The sequence below is a fragment of the Sciurus vulgaris genome (assembly GCF_902686455.1).
Source record: "Sciurus vulgaris genome assembly, chromosome: 4".
In the NCBI taxonomy this organism is placed as follows: domain Eukaryota; kingdom Metazoa; phylum Chordata; class Mammalia; order Rodentia; family Sciuridae; genus Sciurus; species Sciurus vulgaris.
The window spans coordinates 11,358,027-11,378,972 of NC_136464.1; the positions used below are offsets into that span (position 1 = coordinate 11,358,027).

The 20,946-nt window shown below is 44.6% G+C and overlaps 2 protein-coding genes across 6 annotated transcripts in view; one reads left to right on the forward strand and one right to left on the reverse strand.

Moving 5' to 3' along the window:
• The window catches only part of SEC23IP (SEC23 interacting protein), a 42,300-nt gene extending 35,176 nt beyond the window's left edge, over positions 1–7,124 (reverse strand). For 2 of the 4 annotated variants that reach the window (XM_079135839.1, XM_079135840.1), the window contains exons 1-2: positions 6,856–7,122; positions 1,220–1,752 (exon numbers count right to left, since the gene is read on the reverse strand). In XM_079135839.1, the coding sequence (XP_078991965.1) occupies positions 1,220–1,752; positions 6,856–7,018 (696 nt within the window). In that variant the 5' untranslated portion in view covers positions 7,019–7,122. Of the gene's footprint in view, positions 1–1,219; positions 1,753–6,855 lie in introns of all 4 variants that reach the window. The other 2 variants (XM_079135841.1, XM_079135838.1) reach the window with 2 other exon arrangements.
• Positions 7,125–14,332: 7,208 nt separating this feature from the next.
• MCMBP (minichromosome maintenance complex binding protein) overlaps positions 14,333–20,946 on the forward strand; it is a 35,636-nt gene continuing 29,022 nt past the window's right edge. For both annotated transcript variants that reach the window (XM_079137175.1, XM_079137176.1), the window contains exon 1: positions 14,333–14,667. In XM_079137175.1, the coding sequence (XP_078993301.1) occupies positions 14,610–14,667 (58 nt within the window). In that variant the 5' untranslated portion in view covers positions 14,333–14,609. The remainder of the gene's footprint in view (positions 14,668–20,946) is intronic.

Sequence of the window (20,946 nt, forward strand, 5' to 3'; positions counted from 1 at the left end):
CAAACTCCATAAATATCAATTACTAGAGAAAAATCAATTTTAGTCCCTATAATTAAGTATTCTGATTGAATAGTACAATTAAGAGATGAGAAACCAGCACTCTGTTAAGACAATAATTGCCTCCACTCTCATGTGTTCCTAGGTGACATTTATTAGGAGTATCTTACACTAAAATCTGTGAATATTGGCCTGAACTAACTCATTGAAATCAATTATTACCTCAATAAACAGGTAATATAAACTTCAAAGCATGTAACTTACAAAGAGTACCCTTTGAAATAAACAGTGGTATGAATCTGACCCCCATGGAGGACAAATGGCCACATGAAACTTTGATTTCAGCATCCTCCATGGCTGACAGACTATACACCTAATATTTCCAACTGTACAGGCCTGTCCTATGTCTAAACCATAAAAGTAAAAATCTGTGACAGCTCTATTTTAATTTCTAAAGGGTTAAATCTAGAGAGTCTAATGAACAGTTGTAGTTTTATCTCCTACCTGGGGCACTCTAATACCTGCTAAACAACTATGACCCCTTCTCCCTTCCGGGAGAAGTCTGTATTATTACTACTTTTAAATAAAACCTGCTTAATATGCTTGCAAAAAAAAAAAAAAAAACTACGAGATCTTTGTTTCCTGTTTGATGTATATTTGTGCACCCCTGTGTATTACCTCCTGTTTCTACATATATGCTTGATTATCTCCTATTTCTACATATGTGCTTGTGTCTATATTGCATGGGCATGGTATCAAAGTTGGTTTATGGATAAATAAGTACTCATAAATTTCATACATGGATCCAAATGCCTTTCAGTTCATGTGACTTTTAACTTCAGCAAAAAAGGTCAATGTAAATTGGTAAGAGTAATGATATCTCTGAAATTACTAATTCACATTTTTCTAGGTGGCCAGTGAATCAAAGCACTAACTTCTATAAGATGTTTGAAGTGGAATGTCCATTGCTTTAAAGGATTTTTCTTTTTTAAGAAAAATTTGCTATGAGTTCCCCTCTTGTCTTGTGGGAGTTCTATCTATTCACAATTAAATAAATCCTACTCCATTTACTTTTAAAAACAACAAAGTGTACCCTCTGAAAATAACTTGTCCTCATATAAATTGTAAAATACACAAAGTTCTTTAAAACACTGGCCAAGGTAAGAAAGAAAAAAAAAAAAAATTAGAGTGAATAATTAGGACATAAAACCAGACTACATACCGGTGGCAAAGATCCTGGAGGCATCTGGTACATCTGCACAGGGGGTCCAGAGGGTGGAGGGTGAGTGGGATGGCCTGGTGTTTGGCACTGTTGCAGCTGTGGGGGTGCAATGTATGGATTAGCCCTGCTGCTGACAGGGGTGTGGCGATATGGATTGTATCCTTGTTGGGGGGTTCCTTGGGGTGGGCTCCCAAAACTTGAAGGAGGGAGACTACTTGGCTGAGAAGGCAGGTAAGTATTCATTCCCATCTGTGAGGAAGGTGGAGCACCATATTGAGGCTTCGCAACAGATGGTGGAAATGCATTCAACACATCTTGGGATCCAGTTGTAAAAGGGAGAGCAGCTGGGGGTTTGGAGAATGCGGACTGTCCAACAGATGTTGCTGCAGTTGTTAAGGGTGACTGTCCAATATTCCCAAAAGGATCACTACTGCTTGATACCTGAGAGAAGTAACTAAATGTCTGTGGGGTGGATGTGTGAACAGAAGTCTGACCCAGAAAGCTGTCCTCCTCACCCACATCTGTGGAATCCTCTGAAACAGAAAAGGAGAGCAAAAGGTTTAAAGGATTTTCTAACATTCTGTAGCGATGGTTCTGTAAGGAAAAATCAGCAATTCTACCTCTTTTGTTGTTAATCTGACTCATATTTCTGCTTTACAGGGAAAAAACTTTTTTTCTTTGAAAATTTTTCTCTATGAAATGAAAATATAAGAAAATCAAAGGAAGGAAAAATATAAAATTAATTTATAAGCCCACCTCCCAGAGGCAATCACTGCTAACACTGTTAACATTTTGGTCTATACCCTTTCATACTTTTAAAATAAATGTAAATAGTTAATATTTCATAAATATATAAAGGTGTACATATAGGTGCTTTTAAAAACAGAAACAAAATCTATACCTACAACTTTTACATATTATTTTTTTTCCTTCCCTTTTTAATTTTTATTTTTCTTTGGATCCAAGTGGTCTCCTAGTGAACCTGCAGGTTTCTCCATTTACATTTTTTTTTTATTGTAAACAAATGGGATACATGTTGCACATGGCGTAAAGGCACACCATTTGTGTAATCATAAATTTACATACAGTAATGTTGTTTGATTCATTCTGTTATTTTTTCCCTTCCCCCCACTCCTCCCACCCCTTTTCCCTCTATACAGTCCTTCCTTCCTCCATTCCTGCCCCCCTCCCTAACCCTAACTCTAACCCTAACACTAACCCTTCCCTCCCCCCTTTATGTGTCCTCATCCACTTATTTGCGATATCATTCGACCTTTGGTTTTTTGAGATTGGCTTATCTCACTTAGCATGATATTCTCCAATTTCATCCATTTGCCTGCAAATGCCATAATTTTATCATTCTTTATGGCTGAGTAATATTCATTGTATATATATACCACAGTTTCTTTATCCATTCATCAATTGAAGGACATCTAGGTTGGTTCCACAATCTGGCTATTGTGAATTGAGCAGCTATGAACATTGATGTGGCTGTATCCCTGTAGTATGCTGATTTTAAGTTCTTTGGGTATAGTTACATATTATTTTAAATCTTTTCTCTCCCTGGCAAAATATGACTCAAATGTTATTCCATCACCCAAATGCACATAATTTTAATTCTACAGTCACGAGAAGAAACTGAAGTACAGATATTAACTCTGTTAACAAGAAGAGGTGTGTCAGGGTTCTTAGATACAAAGCAATTATTATACAAATGAATATATGGTATGTGCATTCCCAAAGAAAAATAGGTCAACATTAATTTCCATCCCTAACATCATACAGTGTCACAACCAGATAATTAGTCATTACAGAACACCAGATCACTACAAAAGACATTTTTCTAACTAAGGAAGTTCTCCTCAACTCCTTTTGCCCAGCTTGCTCTTCATCGTGGGTATTAACTCAAATGCTTTTCTTCTGTTCTGGTACCAAGTCGTAAATAAAAGCATTTTCCCTCCACATGACTTAAAAAGCCCACCCTGCTCTTCCTTACTAAACTTCCCGGAGCCCTGAGCTTACAGTTTTCCCCCACCTCCTCATCTCTCCTATCTCATTCCCCCTTATCTCCTACTGCTGGAGAGTCCTCGGAGGGTGGACTTTCCCTGCACACAAGTACACTGTGGTCCCTGCCCTTAGAGACCTGTCAAGCTTTGCGCTCCTCCTTGACCTCTGCTGAGAGGACCAATGGGCTCACAGGAGATTCTGCCCTGAGCACCCAGGTTGCTCCCCTTATATTTCACACACGCCAACCTAACAAGACACTCCAATATTCAGGTTTGGATCATCATCCCAAAAGACTCAAGATTATGGCATTAGGGATTGAATCTTTTGGGTTATGGTCAGCATGGTACTATTTAAAAGATTCCTAAAATTTGTTTCTTTGTATAAAAAAAAAAAAAATTCCCTCCTGTTCAAGACCCTTATCTTTCTACTTTTCTGATGTGTTTCCTGTTCCCACCACCTCCCCTTCATCTTCCTGTGAACCTTACTTGGATTTCTCTGTATTTCTTAGTTCATTTCCCAACAACGAAAAGTCGGAGGCGGGGGTGGGAGTGGGGGTGGGGGTGGGAGGGCCCTCTGTGGAATCTCACCCTTTAAGAAAATTTGAGATTAACCTGGTCCAAGAAACATTTTTCTAATTAGTATCAATCAAAAATGAAATGACAACATACTGCTAGCCTCACCTGAGGTTTTGTTTATTTTTTCTGCAGCACTGGGGACTAAACCCAGGGCCGCTGAGCCATGCCCCAGGCCTCAGGACACAACGTTCATGAGCAGGCTCTACTAGGACTCTCTCGACGGTCTCTAACCGAGACCGCTGTGTTCCAGAAGCTATTTTCCAGTCACTCCCTCAATATTTGACAGACCCAGTCACATATGCTTCAGATTTATTAGGTTTAAAACCGAATTTATCTTGACAACTCCATGTCCTTTTACCAGTTCTCACAACCTCAAGAGAAGTTCACCAACAACATCCAGATTTCAGCAAAATCCTTGAGTCTGTCACGCCCTTCCTCTAATACCCTACATTCAATCAGATGTTCATTCAAGAAATATTTATACAGCACCCCATATGTGCGAGGTACAGAGCTTGGCCACCCAAATGACCACTCTTATTACAGTCAGCCTTATTCCAAAAGAATCTAAGAAAACTTTGTCTTCCTGAAACACACGTCTCATTTTACCGCCTTGTTAACATCCTTCAAAGGCTTCCCACATCCAATGGTAAGAACTACAAACTCCTTAATACAGTGCTGACAGCCCACAGACCACTAGAGCCACTCCCCTATAAACACTCTAGTCCTGGTGACCTACTTGCAACAGGGAGCCAGAGGACAACAGGAGATGGCAGAGGGGAGAGGTCCATCCTTGTCCTGTCTGACCCACCACCACCCCTGCCAAGCCTCCAGGCTTTCTCACTCTCCAGATGCCCTCATTTCTATGTACCCTTCAACACTCAGCTCAACTATCACCTCCTGTGAAGCCCTGAGGCCTAAGGGACATCCTCTCCCCACTCCACCAGCTGAGACCCACTGTGTTCACAGCGGCCTATGGATCCCTCTTTCTAGCTTTTCTAAGCCTGTGTTACAACTACTTACCCAGGTGGGTATCTGTGTATACATATGTACTGTGCAGTAATTGAGGGAAGAGCTATCTGCATTTCTGCATCTCCCCGACGTCTGGCACAGAGCCTGGCAAATAGAAGTTGCTCAATCTATGTTTGGTGAATGCATGAAATTATTCCTATGTGTCTTTTTTACTGATTTGATTAACTGTTGCTTCCAAGGAAACAGGTTCTTGTTTACGTACAGATAGGCTCTAAAAGAATCTCTAACTATGAAATGTTTTTTGGAGGTGGAAAAATACTTGTTATGAAATTTTAGTTCTAAAATCTATTCATGTTCTCACACACACATAAAAAAGTTCAGCCAAACACAGTGGCACACACCTATAATTCCACTACATGGGAAGCTGATGCAGGAGGATAACAAGTTTGAGGCCAGAGTGGGCAACTTAAATGAGACACTGTTTCAAAGTAAAATAAATAAAAGGGACTAAGTAGCTCCATGGGAGAACACTTACCTAGCATGCTGGAAGCCCTGGGTTTGGACCCCATTACAGCAAAAACAAATATGAAAGACAGTCTGTCTTCAGGGAACAAGAATTTTAAAGACAGATGCATTTACTCTATAATGAAAACGTCTACCATCAATTGACAGTGACACACACAAACCAAATACTGTGGAGCACAGGATTATACAAAAACCTCTGGCTTGGCCTTTTTTACTCCTAGATCCTCCCACAGCACTCTGCTCCAGCCATGCTGGTTCTTCACCAAAGACAGCAATGCCTAATCTTTCCACCACGCTGCCTAAAGGAGACATACACTTTCCTGATGCTCACCCTCTCATTCATTTGACAAGTATCTGCTGCATCGTCTACAGAACTCCAAGCACTGGGCATATATGTGCTAGTGAGTAAAACCAAGACACTGCTTTCATGGAGCTTATGTTTCTAGTGGGGGAAAATAAATATGTGTATATGTCAGGTAGTGACAAGCACCAAGAAGAAACAACACAAGAGAAGGGGAACCTTTATGTACTGCTGAAGTCCTTCTCCACTTCTTCATGATGCTGTCCTTAGCTCTTCATGCAGGAATAAATTATTCACTGGAAAAAAATTACCACTTAAAGAGGACCTATGTGCTAAACACTAAACAAGATCCTGAAAATAAAAAGGTAATTAATTAATGCATCAAAATACACTAGGGAGGAGAAAGGTATTTAAGTCACAGCTGCAAATTTCAACAAGCCTCAGTCTAAATGAAGGGGCAGACATGTTTAGTTCACAATGACATTGCAAGTGCCAGGCACTATGCTCAGTGTTTCATAGAAATTGTCACTTCTCAGGACAATCCCACAAGGCTGAACATATATGAAAACTGAAGCACAGAGAGATAAAGTAACATGACTGAGGTCACAGATCAAGTTACTGACAGGGCCAGGCCTGGAACACTGCCTGTACTACTCAACACTATGGTCTTGGTTATGCTATGTAACCACCAAAAAGCAATCACCCTGGACATTACTACAGATATGAGCAAAAAGCTAGCGGTGCACACAGGAAGTGGTGCGCTACCTTGAAACATGAGGAATACACTGTGTCTGTACTACACATTTACCCTAGGAGGGGGCGATGTCTATCCTAGAAGAGAGACTCTTGTAACCCAGGAGTCTCCGAGTAGAAGAGGGCCTACTGTTCCGCAGAAGAGGGACACGTCCACACTAGAGATAACTCACCGTCTCCTAGGAGACAGACACCCCACTACACCCGGAGTCTCCTAGGAGGATGCCTCGCCGTACCCTAGGAGAGGGCGACTGATCATCTGCATTCCCTGCCGGCACTCAGCCCACCAGTAGGTGTTCGCCGGGGATCAGTGGAAAGCCAGCGCACGAGTGCCCGGCACTGTGACCACAAGCCAGCCTCACCACCGGGCCCCGCCCTCTCCAACCTGGCACTGCTGGCACTGCTGGCCCTGGCAGGCGCCCGGCGCGAGTCGCCGCAGAGCGAAAGCCTCGCGTCCCGGCCTCCCCGCACACGCCCGCCCCGCGGGAGGGCCCTCCACCTCCTACCTCCCGGCAAGAGCAGGGAGGCCGGGGCCGCGGCGGCTTGGGTGACTGGGATGAAGGGCACGTTGAAGCTCAACTCCGTGGCCGAGGAGGAGAAGAGTAAGTTCGTGCCCGACGAGGAGGAGGAGGCGCCGCCGCTGCCACCGTTAGGTTTCCTCTCGGCCATGGCTTCGGCCCACCGTCCGTTACACGTCTCCGGGAAGCCGGTGCGGCACCACCGGCCGGAAACCGGTCACCCTGGGGGCCAGCGCACTTCCGCACTTGCGCACAGAGGACAGCGCAAGAAGAGGCTGGCCAGTGGCCCTCTCCCTTCACCTAACCGCGTTGCCAGAAGTCAACATGGCGGCAGCAGCTTCAGGCCCGAACCCGCACGTGACTCGCTCGATTTCTGCGCAGGCGCAGCTTGAGACGGGGGCTTGAGGTTGGAGCAGGGCAGTGGGAGAGCGGACGCTGCGGGCTTCGTATGAAACCGCAAATTGATGCTGAAAGTCACGGATTGCGGGAAGCGCTCTGGGCTTCCTGAAAGTACTGAAGGGATAGTTCAACTGGTAAATAATTTGGAGGGACAGAGGAATACCTCGGGACAAGGTAGAAGAGTGCCTCCCAAAGGAGGGCAGGAGGAGAAGGTAGTGGAAGCAATCGCAGCCAAGAGGAGGCAGATTCTCCTGTTCTACCGCCCGCCGGCCCTTCCAGACAGATCTGAACTGAACTCTTGTTCGCACCGAAATAGAAATAGTAAAACCTTTGACGTTTTTAAGACATAGGGAGAAAAATGTTTAAAAAAGAAAATAGGGACTGAAATGTAAGGATGTGACATTTCAAGTAACGTTCTATATGTATCCACAGTAGTCTCGACAAATTGAATCTAAAATGCAGGGGAGATAGCTCAGTCGGTAGAGTGCTTGCCTTGTAAGCACAAGGCCCTGGGTTCGATCCCCAGCACCCAAAAAAAAAAAAAAAAAAAAAAAAAGGATAAAATGCAGTGTAGATAACTTGGACATAGTTGACATAATTATCATTTTTTATAGTTAGATGTTATGAAAGAAAAAGTAGCATAAGCAGTCTTTGAGCTTCTTAGGTGGTGGGAGAGGGAGATGAGACCCCAAAAGAAACGGTAAAATAATGAAACACATCCCCAGCAAATTACACCTATATACAAACTGTTAACTAATTAAATGACTACTAAATGTACTGATTATGTTTTTAAAAACCAAACACTAGCTAAAACAATAGGATAGGTTTCATTTAGTAATAATTGTTGCAAAAGGGATTTCCAGCTTGAACAGAAACTAGCCTTATTGAAACAAAATGTTCAAGACTTTTTTTCAGTAGGTACTAGGAATTGACCCCCTGGGCCCTCCACCACTGAATTACACCCCCAGCTTTTTATCTTTTTAATTTTGAGACAGGTCTGCTAAATTGCTGAGGCTGGCCTCCAGCTTGCAACCTGCCTCAGCCTCCTAAGTCAATAGGATTACAGGTATGCACAACGCAACTAGCAGTTTGAAATTTTTAAGGGCTGAGTGAGCTAAGGGAAAGGCACTGACTTTCCCTTGCAAAGACTTGCAAAGAAGGTTGGTCTTCCTGATTAGGCCTTCTGGGCTTGTTTATTGGTGCTTATCCAGAGGAGACACGATTCTCATAGTTTCATGACAGAAGGTGTACATTAGAGCAAGGTATCCACAGAGTGAGAATTACCAATCTCCTTGAATGCACACACACTTCAAAGGGTCTTTGTGGAGACAGTTCCAGATGGTAGAAGATTTATATCTGAAAGGGGCAAAAGGAGAATTTCTAATTGCAAGCCTTCCAAAGTAACTGTTCTAATCAATGGTTCAGGGACCTGTCTATCACCAGGTTTTGGATCAAAGAAACAGTAAGTAGGACTGGGGTTATGGCTCAGCAATAGAGAGCTCGCCTATCATGTGTGAGGCACTGGGTTCGATTCTCAGCACCACATAAAAATAAGTATATAAAAATAAAGGTGTCCACCTACAACTAAAAAAATTTTTTTAAAAATAGTAAATTCTAGCAGTACTGGGATTTTCTCAGGCAGGCATTTTTATTATTTTTATTTATTTATTTTAGTTGTAGATGGACACAATATCTTTTTTTTTTTAATATGGTGCTGAAAATTGAACTCAGTGCCTCACATGTGCAAGGCAAGTGCTATACCACTGAGCTACAGCCCCAGCCCAGGCAGGCATTTTTAAAGGGCTGTAGTCATTCTAGATACATGACCTCAGCCTGCTAGAAGCCATGCTACAGGTTGGTCAAGGACAGTCTCTGTCATTATAGGTGGGCAAGGCAGTGTACTAAACACCAAGGGAACAGTGGGTATAAAATAGAGACCCTTTGGGGAACTTAGTCTGGTTAAGACAGACAGCTAAATGCATAATAACAATAAACTAAAATGTAATAAATAATATAATGCAGAATTTCCTAAAGTGTGTTCCTAGAACCCTGACATCAGGTAAGGAGGTAGAATCTTTCCATGGAGAGAGAGAGCAAATATCTTGCACATCAGACCATCAACCAAGGACCTACCCAATCTAGAGTGACATGAAAGGCTTCCCTGAAGAAGAAAAATTAAAGTTGAGACCTACAAGACAAAGGATAGATGTTAACTGAAAAAGCTTAGGGAATGAAGGATTGGAGGAAACAGTAAGAAACAATTTTACATGAAGGAGATGCCACATTGAGTGTTAAGAGAAACAGATGAAAGACTGGCTAGAGCCCAGGGAACAAATGGGAGAGAGTTGGGGGATGAGGATAAAAAGTAGACAGAAGCTAGTTACTATTGTACAGTCTTTAGAGGGTACTGGCAAAAGGGAATTGAAGGATTCAAAGGAGGATGAAGATATAATAACACTTGCTCTATAAAAAGTTCATTCTGGCTTCAGTGTAACAAAGTCGCCAAGGAAAGGGCAACTCTGCAAGTAGGAAGAGTAGTTGGCTGACCTTGGGAGATCAGGTGAGCAATCATAGTGGTTGCAGAGGAATGAACAGAAATAGAATAATCTCTTGGGAAAGACTGAATAGATGCATTTCAGTTGCTCTTTCTGAAACTGTTGAAAGCACAAATAGTTTCTGTTTTCAAGCATAAACCCATTAAAGATGAGTTTTCCACAGCAACAAGATTTTAGAAGCAGCAGCAAAGGTAGATAAAACAGCAGAAAAGATGGGCACAATGGTGCACACCTGTAATCCCAGCTACTCTGGAGGCCGGAAGATTGCAAGTTCCAGGACAAGGGTCAGCATCTTAGTGAGACCCTGTCTCAAAATAAAAAGGATTGGAGATGCAACTCAGTGGTAAAGCACCTACCTAGCACGTGTGAGGCTGTGAGTTCAATCACAAGCATTCAAAAAAAAAAAAAAAAAAAGTTAAAGGAAATATTCAGGGAAAAAAGAAGGATAACAAAATTAAAACTCAGTAGAAGGCAAATAGATGTGACGAATTTCCCCCAAAATAAAGCAAAAAGCAGATGGAAGATGGGGGGGAAATGTAAGAAATTAGAGTACTAGCAAGGCAATTCAAAATTTGAATATTAACAGTTCTGCTAAAAATAGAGACAGAAGATGCAGGGAAAGGAATCATATTCTAATTCCTAGAAATGAAGGAGTGTCCAAATTGAAAGGGTTCAATACCCAGCACAGTAGTTGAAAAGACTCACACCACAGCACTGGAAACAAAAAGATCTTATGGGTCCCCAAAGGGTACAGTCAAATGCAAAGAAATTCAGCTCCCAATATATTTACCTCTCAAGCACACTCTTGATGAAAGCAACTGGGAAAGGTTCTGTAGAAAAACAAAGGAAAAACTAAGACAATCTTTCCACATAGGATACAGGAAACATGCTCTCTAACACAGATAATGAAGGTACTTCAAGTTCTTTTTTTTTTTTTTTTTTTTTTTTTTTTTTTTTTTTTTTTTTTTTTGGTACTGAGGCTTGAACCCAGGCACATCCCTAGCCACATATATAAATATATAAATAAAATCTGTATGTGTATATATACACATACAGATTTTATTTAGAGACAGGGTCTCACTAAGTTGCCGAGGCTGGCTTTGAACTAGAGATCCTCCTGCCTCAGCCTCCTGAACAGTGGGATTATAGGCATACACCACCACACCTGGCTTGTTACTTTTTTAAGAGAGTTAAAAATGCAATGGCTCAATCAAAATAGAAGTTTGTGTCTCATTCATATAAGAGGACATATTCATGACCTTTTGATCACTAATATTTAGGGCTTCCAGGCCAGCAGGAAATGATCAGAGCAATCCTGGGACAAAGGTTTCATCTTAACAAGTGGGTGGAAGCTGCCCATATCATTTCTGTTCCATTCCACTGGTGAGAACACTGGCAAAAAGTCACTCCTAGAAGCAGGAAGAACTGGGAACTTGAGTCCCCACCTGGGTGGCCACATCCTAACATCCTATGAAGGAAGATTAGGTGGGCAAATGACAGTCACCATCACAGCCTGACACTGGCCACCAAATATGCACCCATCCTCTTCCCATACAATGTACAAGTGCTTCCCTCCCAAGGGAGGCAACCAGGCACATAGGGCTCGAAAATGCAGGACCTTTGGGTGTAGCTCAGCTGTATTCAATGGGTCTGGGTGCAGCTCCTCCAGTCCACTGGATTATGACTAAGTCCCCAGAGGACAATGGTAGAACAAGAACAAAGCAACTGCAATTGCAATCAAGATCCCATTAGAAAAAAGGAGAAATGGAAAATACAGCAACTACTGTTCCATAGAGACAACTGAATCCTGCTAAGTATAAATTGCAAATGCTCCAAGCTCTGATAGTGGAGAATTTTCATGGTCAGTCCAGGCTGCCTCTGGTTCTGGCCTCTGGAAATGACTTCCTAAGTTCTACATTTCTCCAAGGGCCTGGCTCTGCCTGCTGCTAGGTTTCTTCTAGGCCACATTCTTTCATAGCCCTATCTGAAAGGGCAGTGGGAAGTGTGTCTTCTGTGGGGTTTTACAGCTCTAGCGTCCTGTTTCCTTCTGGGACAAGTTGGGGACCCTAGACTTGCCTTAAGCCTTAAACAGTTGCTGCCTCTTTCAGGTCAGAATTCTAGTATTATATTTCCATTCAGTTCCACGTTCCTCCTCCCCAAACTCGTATCTGTCAAGGTAATGGGATTAACTTGAGGCCACCTAAAACAATGGGTTCAGGTGGGGGCTTTTGATCTGATCTTTCGGTTTCCTTGAGTGTCAAAAGACCTTTGAAAATGCCTTTGAGTAAAAAATCTTACTTCCTATGGGTTAAATATCAAATCGATTGACTTACAATCCTGTGAGACCCCAATTTCTCCTATGATGTCCAGTCTGATAGGCACTAACTACCTGTGGCTATTGAGACTAGAAACACAACTATCTGAACTGAGAGATGCTGTAAGTATAAAATATATTCAAAGATAATAAAAAAATCCCGTTAATAGTTTTTAAATTGTTTTTTTTTTCAAATTATATTCCTGATAGGTTAAATATATTATTTAAATTAGGGCTGGGGAATGTAGCTCAGTGGTAAGAGTGCTTGCCTAGCATGCATGCTCTGGGTTCAATCCCCAGCTCCACACATTTCAAACACAAAAACCTAGCATAAAAACACTCAGAATTAAACACTTCTTCAGGTCTTCCTTTCCTTGTAAAACACATAAGCATGAACTCAGAAAGGTAGAAGGGATAGGTATTTTTTCTTTCCCACACTTGCCACTGCTGAATTGATACCAAGCTGCAAATCAGATGAAGCAAATCTGAAATTTAATGATTTAAACTCATCTTTATGTCACAACTTTATTTGCATGTTACTGGGCACCAATCTAAAATACAAGATTTCCCCCATTTAGCACCAGGGACTTGGCAACCCTTTGCACTGAGTGAACGGTGTTGGCAATGTCCCAGACTTCACACTTTTCTCAGCTCACTAAACTCACAAGGAACAAGTATATAACACAGTATGTCAATAATGAATTCACAAGAGCAATTCAAACTACCTCTTTTATCCTGAAATAAACCAGAATGTCACCCCCAAACATGCCACTCTGACATAAGGGTTGTTGAGTTGAAGGCAAATGAGAAGCAGACACAAGAAAAGTTCCCTGCCCATCATTCACCGGAAAACAAGACATAAAGTTCCAAAGGTGTCCTTCCTCCTCTGTCTACCAGGAAGGACAGAAAAGTTTAGACTCTTAACAGGACAAAGATGGTAAGACACACAGCAAACTTCAATAGCTGAATTGTGTCTACCTTTAGTCTACCACATCTTTACTTTCCCAATTTACCATAAAACTGTTTTCCTCTGTCCTTTCTTTGACAAAGATGCTATATAAACCCAATTCCAAAGCACTTACTGGATTACGCTAATCTGTTTCCCCACGTCTACATGGGACATACAGTTGATTTACTTTTCTCTTGGAGCAAGTTTTGTTAAGGGGTCCCACTGGAGAACAGGAAAAGATGAAGTTTTTTTCCCCTCCCCTACAGCCCTAAGGAGGACTTCAGGCTCCAAAGACTGCTTCGGGGTTCTTGTTTTTGCGGTGCTGGGGAGGGATCGAGGCCTGGTGCAAGTTCCAACAGAGAGCTTCTGCCCTCCTAAGCGAGCTCGGTTCTTCAGCGCCCCACTTTCTGGACTCCATTGGGATCATGCACCCTTTTCCCAGCTGAGAAGATGCCTGTGAGGAGATACGGTTTTCTGAGGCACATTCCTGGCCAAGGAAGACAGGAGCACCCCTGAACCTGTCCTGCGTCTCCTGGGCAAAGGGCGACTGCGGGACAGCGCTGGCACACCCTGGTCGTGAGGGCGCCGGGCCGGGCGGCGCGGGGTGCTCCCCACCGCTCCAGCTTCACGCCCAGGGCTGGGCGGCGGGGGTGTGTGGGCGCCCGCCTCTCCATAGGACCCGCCCTCGGGCTCGGGCCCGCACAGCCGCGCAGGGCGCGCGGGTTCTTAGGCGTGCCCTCATCCAAAGGCAGGCCTCCCCCGGGCGCCTGCGGCCGAGCCACTGCGGGGCTGCACCGCAAGCTCGAGGCCAGCCCGAGCCCGTCTCGGAATTTCAAACGGATGCAGCTCGGTGGTACGGCGCCCCTGGGTTCAATGCCCAGTCCCCACTCACTGCCCGTGTCCCCAACGGGATTTGGGGCGGGGCGCCAAGGAAAAGGGCTGCCACCAGCAAAACGAAAACGCCTGAAGCAGGAGAAGAGGTGGACTGACAGCCAAGGCTCCTGCACCCCTGACTGTGCCCGGAGCTGACGCTGGGGTCCCCTTGGCCCTAGCGCAAGGACGCGCCCTCAGCTCGCGAGCCGCACTCTGGGCGTCCCCGGCTCCGGGCTGGGCGACAGGCGTCGCCGCGCGGCCCGCCCCCACCTGCCCTTCCTCTGCCCGTCTCCAAGATGGCGGCGGCCCCGCCCCGGGAGAGCCGGCCCGCCCTCCGGCCCTGCGCGGGGCCGCGCCGCGCGCCCCCGCCGCCCCTCCCGCGCGAGCTCCACCCAGGTCGCAGGCAGCGCGGTCGGCGGCGGCTGTTTCCCGCCATTGTGCGAAGTGGAGGCTGGGGGTCCGCGCGCCGCGCCTGCAGGTCGCTAGCAGCTCCTCCGCAGCCGCCGCTCCCGGAGGCCGGGCGGCCCGCGCCCCGCCGTGCGTGGGAGGGCGCGGGCGAGGAGCGCCGAGCCCCTGACAAGGAGCTGGGCGCCGGCCGCTCGGCCCGCGGAGAGCCGCCGCCCGGGCCGCGCCGGCCCCGGCCCTCGGCGAGATGCCCTGCGGGGAGGACTGGCTCAGCCACCCGCTCGGGATCGTGCAGGGCTTCTTCGGTGAGTGGCGCGCCGGGGGCGGGCCGGGCGGGCTGCGGAGTTGGCCGGGGCGGGTCGGCCCCGCGGCCCCCACGAGGGACTCCAGAGCGCGCCTGCGGCCGCAGGCCTGACCGGGACAGCCCTCCCCGGGCCGCGGCTGCAGGTGCCTCCCACCTGCCGGGCTCGCGGCGCGGGCGGCGAGGCGCAGCCGCCAGCACTTGCCGTGATTGACGGCCTGGCTCCGGCTCGTGGCCCAGCCCCGAGTGCTGCAGACTCAGACTCGGGGAGGTCCTCGAGCCCTGGGAGGGCCCGCGGAGCTGTGGCGAAGGAAGCCACCCTGCCTGTGCTAGCCTGCAGGATATTTCAAAACTTCCGGTGTGCCCGGGGAGGGCAGACTGCCTCGCACCGAAGTTGACGCTCACCCCTGGTTGCACACATCCTCTCCGTCAGAGATAGATTCAATGTTGTGGCTTAATTTTTCTGCTCGGATGACTTTACAACCCGTCTAGTCTTCTATGTGCTCCCGTGCCAGAGCTAGCAAGAAATGTTGAACTTGTTCCATGAGTTTCTACATAGAACGAGCTGAGAACGCTGCAGGCGAGCTCAGTAAATTTTAGTTGCAATTGCTGTTGCTACTTTTCTGCGAAGGGTACAGGAAGAAAAATGTAGATCTGTTTCTCGTTGGCTGGGCCTTGATCCCCACCCCCTTCCCTAGTGCCTTTGCACTTAGGAATGGTGGATTCAACCAGAAATCACTGTTAGATAGCAACACCTGACTCGTCTGTAGTTAGTTTCGCGTTGGAGGGCCCTTAGCCTATTTGAAATGTGAAGGACTGGAGGTATAATTCAGTGGTAGAGCGAGTGCTTAACATAGGCAATGGAAATGGTATCATGGGAAACAGACTAGAAAGAAACTAAATAATTCTCAGCAGCCCAAACCAATGACATAGACTGTATTAACGTATTTCTTAAAGGAGGGCTCCTAGTGCTCACCCGCAACTTTATTCATGTTATCTGTAATTCTAACTAGTGTGTGATTTCCCAGCCTGAAGCCAAAGGCAGCAAATTAGAGGACTGCCTGGGTGGACATCCAAAGTATAGCCAGCGAACACTGCCAACTTGGTAAAGAAGAAATTAAAAACTGTATATTAGAAGAAAACATGGAGTAGGGGTATATCTCAGTGGTACACCCTATGCCTAGCACGTCCAAGACCTGGGTACAATCACTGTGTAGCTGGCCAGGGTTCTTGAAAAGGGGATCTACATTCCTTCACTAAAACCTAATAATTGAGCCAGGCTTGGTGGTGCACAGGGTAATCCCAGGTACTCAGGAGACTGAGGCAGGAGGATTGCAAGTTCCAGACCAACCTAGACAACTTAGGGAGACCCTCAAGAATAAAATGAAAAGGTCTGGGGTGTAGTTCAGTGGTAGAGCACTTGCCCAGCATGCATGAGGCCCTGGGTTCAATCCCTAGTACTGAAATAAATTCTAGCGATTGATGTTAATAATAATGAATATTAGAATCACTAATTGGTGTTCAAAATAATGGCTCTATGGGGCTGGGGTCGTGGCTCAGAGGTAGAGCACTCACCTAGCACGTGTGAGGCCCTGGGTTCGATCCTCCGCACCATATAAAAATAAGGGTAAGAAAGGCTCCAAAATGTTAAGGGAAGATTGAACTGTGGTACAGATACACAGAAAAATTTTAGGAAAAATCCTTCTAAAGTAAAAAGATTTGGTGTTTAAAGCATTAATTCAAGATTCTGATATTAGAAAATTCATTTATGGGAAATACCCCGTTCCCTGGTGAATTAATAAGATGATTTAAAATTTGATAGAGATTTGAATGTGTTTGTATCAGAGTTTTGTTCCCTCAGTGTGTAATCCTAAGCACATGTGATCTTGGTGCAGAAAGAGTATAATTTGGTTATGAATACTGGGTTTATAGTATTTTATAAATTTTGTGGATTGTTGTGGGAACTTGAATTTGTGTTTCCCCCAGGATGTCTTGTCCCAGGATGGTAGTTTTTTGTTGTTGTGGTGGTTGCTGCTGCAGCACTGGGGATTAAACCCAGCACTGTTGTACCACTAAGCTACATTCCCAGCCCTTTTTTGTTTATTATTTTGACATAGGGTCTCACGCTAAATTGCCTTAAACTTGGAATCTTCCTGTTTCAGCCTCCAGAGTAGCTGGGATTACTAGGATTGTAGGATGTGCCACTTTGTCTGGTTTGTTTTGGGTATTGGGGATTGAACCCAGGGGTGTTTTACCACTGAACCACATCCCCAGCCCTTCTGAATATTTCATTTAGAGACAGGGTCTCACTAAGTTGTTGAGACTGGCTTTGAACTAGCAATCCTCCTACCTCAGCCTCCTGAGCCACTGGGATTACACGAATGTGCCACTTCGGCTAGCTTCTTTTTCTTATTGAACAGAAACTTAACATCATTTTCATCTAGCTTCTCCAGCAATCATGCACATTATTCACTGAAACCTGTTTTCTTTCTGTAAATGTTCTTCAGTGGGTCCTCTGAATTAGTCCTCTGATTTAGTCCTCTGATTTGTACCAGTTGCTTTTTTAGACTTGTTGCATAGTTGTCATCATTGGGATTTTTCCCCCCTTTGTATTCATGAGCTAATTCTGTTCTTCTTGGATCTCAAATCTTCCTCTTCGGTGGATTCTTCTTTAAATTTTAAGATATTTTTTAAAAAGTCGACGTGAGAAGAGAATAAGAGGCACCTTGCATATTGATAAAAGTCAATTCAACAGTGACACGTAGAGCTTAAAAACACACGAAAACTAGCAGAAGTGAATGAAGAAGTGGACAAACCTGCAGTCACAGTTGGAGATTCTACTGCTTTTCTCTCAGTTCTTGTGAGACCCAGCAGATAGAAAATCAGCAATAGAACTGCAGACCATCGGCCAAGCAGATCTGCTTGACACTTGTCCACCTGATGACACTGTAATACGTGTCCTGTTAAAGTGTACCTGGGACCTGGTTCACCAAGATAAGTCATATCCTGAGTCATGAGCCCAAGATCAGAAAAGTTCTAAGACATTAAGTCATCCAAGTGTGTTCTCCCATAGTATAAAAGTAGATTGGCAATCAGTAACAGAAAGATAACAGGAAAATTCAAACTTGTAAAAATACACTCCTAAACAATTCATGACTCAAAAGGAAGTCTCGGGAAATTTTTAAGTATCATAAACTACACAAAACGAAATCACAACAAATCAAAACATCTAAGCATAGTCAAAGAGGTGTTTAGAGGCATTACATGCATTAATTAGTAGAGAAGAATAGTTTCAAATCAATAATTTAAGCTCCCACGTATGAAACCAGAAATAGGACAAAGTAAACTCAAGTCAGACAGGGGAGAGGAAATAATAAAGGTAGAGCAGAAATCAAGAATTGAAAACAGAAGAAAATGAATGAAACTTAGTTATTCTTTCTTGTTTTTCTATGCTTGTGAAACCTAAAGTTATTTATTTATTTGTTTGTTTGTTTATTTGGGGCAAAGACCAAACTCAGAGCCCTGCATGTGCTGGGCAAGCCCCGTGCTACTAAGGTAAATCCCCAACCCCCCCATTTCTTTTTAACGTCAGTAAAAATAAACTTCTAACCAGACTGGCAAAGAAAGCGGAAGACAAATTACCAATATCAGGAATGAGACTAGTAGAAACATCTGAATGAATATGAGTTCAGCAACTTAGATGAAATGAACCAGTTCTTTGAACACCACTGTATCGGCTTCCCATCTCTACTGTAACAGGTTAAAACAATAGGAAATACAGTTCTGGAGACCAGAAGACTGACATGGGTCTCACCAGGGTAAACCCAAGTTGTCAGCAAGACTTGCACTCCTGTCTAGAACTCTAGGGGAGAATTTGTTTCCTTGTCTTGCTGCAACTTCTAGAGTCTGCCTGCATTTCATGGCCTGTGGTCCCTTTTGTTCTCAAAGTCAAGTTCTCAAGTTTTAGTGTTCTGACTTCCTCTTCCATTTCCTCCTCCTACATTTCAGGATCCTTGTGATTGCATTAAACCCACCCAGATAATCCTCCTGTTAAGAGAGCTGATTATTAACTTTAATTCCAATTGGCTACTATTATAACTTGGCTCTGGAGTATCCCCCAAAGTTGATATTTTGAAAGCATTGCCCCCTTTACTTGTAGGCAACAAATGAATCTTGAGAGTTCTGATGTCATCAGATGGATTAATCCATTGAAAGCTGAGTGAACTAATGGGAGGTTGGGACCTAGTTGGAGGAGGTAGGTGGGGGCAGTTTATCTTCTCCCTGACCTGCCTCCCTTCTACTTTCTCCTCCTCTCTCCCTCCCTCCTTTCCTCTCTGGCTGCCATGAACTGACAGCCCTTCCTCCATGATATTCTGCCTCACCTCAAACCCAAAGCCATGTAACCAACTGACCGTGGACCAAGTCCTCTGAAACCGTGAGTCAAAGTTGGTCCTTCCTCCTCTGAGTTGTTCTTGTTAGAGATTTTGGTCATGGTAACAAAAAGCCAACTAACACAGCTACGATCAGTTCCCTTTGCCATGTAATGGATAGTCACAGGTTCTGGGAAGTAGGACTTGAACAAAGTCTCCATCTGCCACAACCACAAACTATCCAGACCCACCCCGTGATGAAGTAGAGATGCTTCCCCTCAGCCCTTCTTCTAGAACCTCTGCCATGCTTTCTATGAATTGGCCTATTTAGTTACCTCATAGAGTAGTTATATATGTGTCCTTTTGTCTGGTTTATCTCACTTAGCATAATGTTTCCAAGGTTCATGCCTGTTGCTCTAATTGTGCACAAAAGATAATTGAGGATGTTCTTTTCAACAAAGATAGTTAGACATTTTTATGCAAAAGTATAAATTATAACCCAAACCTTGTGTCTTATATAAATATTAATTTCAAAAGAGGACAGAAGACCGTCAAGTCCTCAGGTTAGGCAGTGAGTTCATGCATGACACCCGAGGCACAGTGCAGGAAATGTCTGATAATTAGGGCCCCATCGAAACTAAAAACTTGTGCTCTGCAAAAAATACTTCCGAAGACCAGAAGAATGAAAAGACAAGTAGTAAACTGGGAGAATGTATTTAACAAGCATTTATCATATGAAGGACTTGTATCCAGAATATGAAAGAAAACACAGTGGTAATTAGCCCAGCTTAAGAAGGAGCCAAAGATTGAAGTAGACTTGTGTAGTCATTGACCAGGGAGGATGTAGAGCCACCTGAAAAAGCTCAGCATCAGGAGCTGTGAGGGAAATGCACATTTAAGCCATGATGAAATGTTACACACCTATTGGAGCAGCTAAAATTTAAACAAAAACGGGCCTGGCAGTGCACGCATGCCTGTAAATCCCAGCTACTCAGGAGGCTGAGTCAGGAGGATTGTAAATTTGAGGCTATCTTGGGCAACGTGGTAAGACCCTGTCTCCAAATTAAAAATAAAAAGGGTTGGGGATGTAGTTCTGTGGCTAAGTGCTCCCGGGTTCAATTTTCACTACCAGGAAAATAAAAATTTAAAATAGTGATAATACTAAGTATTGGCAAGGATACAAGTGAGGATAATACTAAGTATCGGCAAGGATACAAGGATGTGTATTGCTGGTAACGCAGCATGGCACAGCCACCCTGGAAACAGAATCTTAATTTTTACCAGACACTAAACTATGCCATTCCTGGATATTAACCTAGAGAAATGAAGTTCTGTCCACAATTGATTATAGTTGTTCACAGTGACCAAAACCTGGAGAGAGCCTGAATTTTCTTCAGCAGGTGGGTGGTTCACCTGTAGTAGAGCACGACTCAGCTGTGACGATGGCTGCGGGGCCCAGACCACCCATGCTTGGGTCGGTAGAAGGTCCTGTGTGACCTAGGTATTTGCACTCACGCTTGCGGTGGATTACCGCAGAGTAGTAAGGATGCACAGCCTGCCAGAGTAGCAGCCCCAGCTGCTAAAGCTTACTCGTGGAATTGTCCTGGATTGGTCCCTGCCCCCAGCCCATCACCAGTCCCCAGTCAGGTAACAACCCTAGGTCCACAAGTGAGTGTGAGGTAACCTCTGTCACCTCCCTCAAAAAGAGGGTCCTGTGTCCATAAAAGGGAGGAGGGTGGGTGCTAGTCTTGCAGAACTACGTATTTTCCCTGCATCGCGCTTATCCTGTTATTGCCTCCATCTCCAGCAGCTCCGCGTCCCAGGTCCTTGCCAGGCCTTAGGAATATAAAGGGTGTCTGTGGATAGAGAATTTGTGGCTGGCTTTGGAAACTTCTCGAATGTATATGATCTCA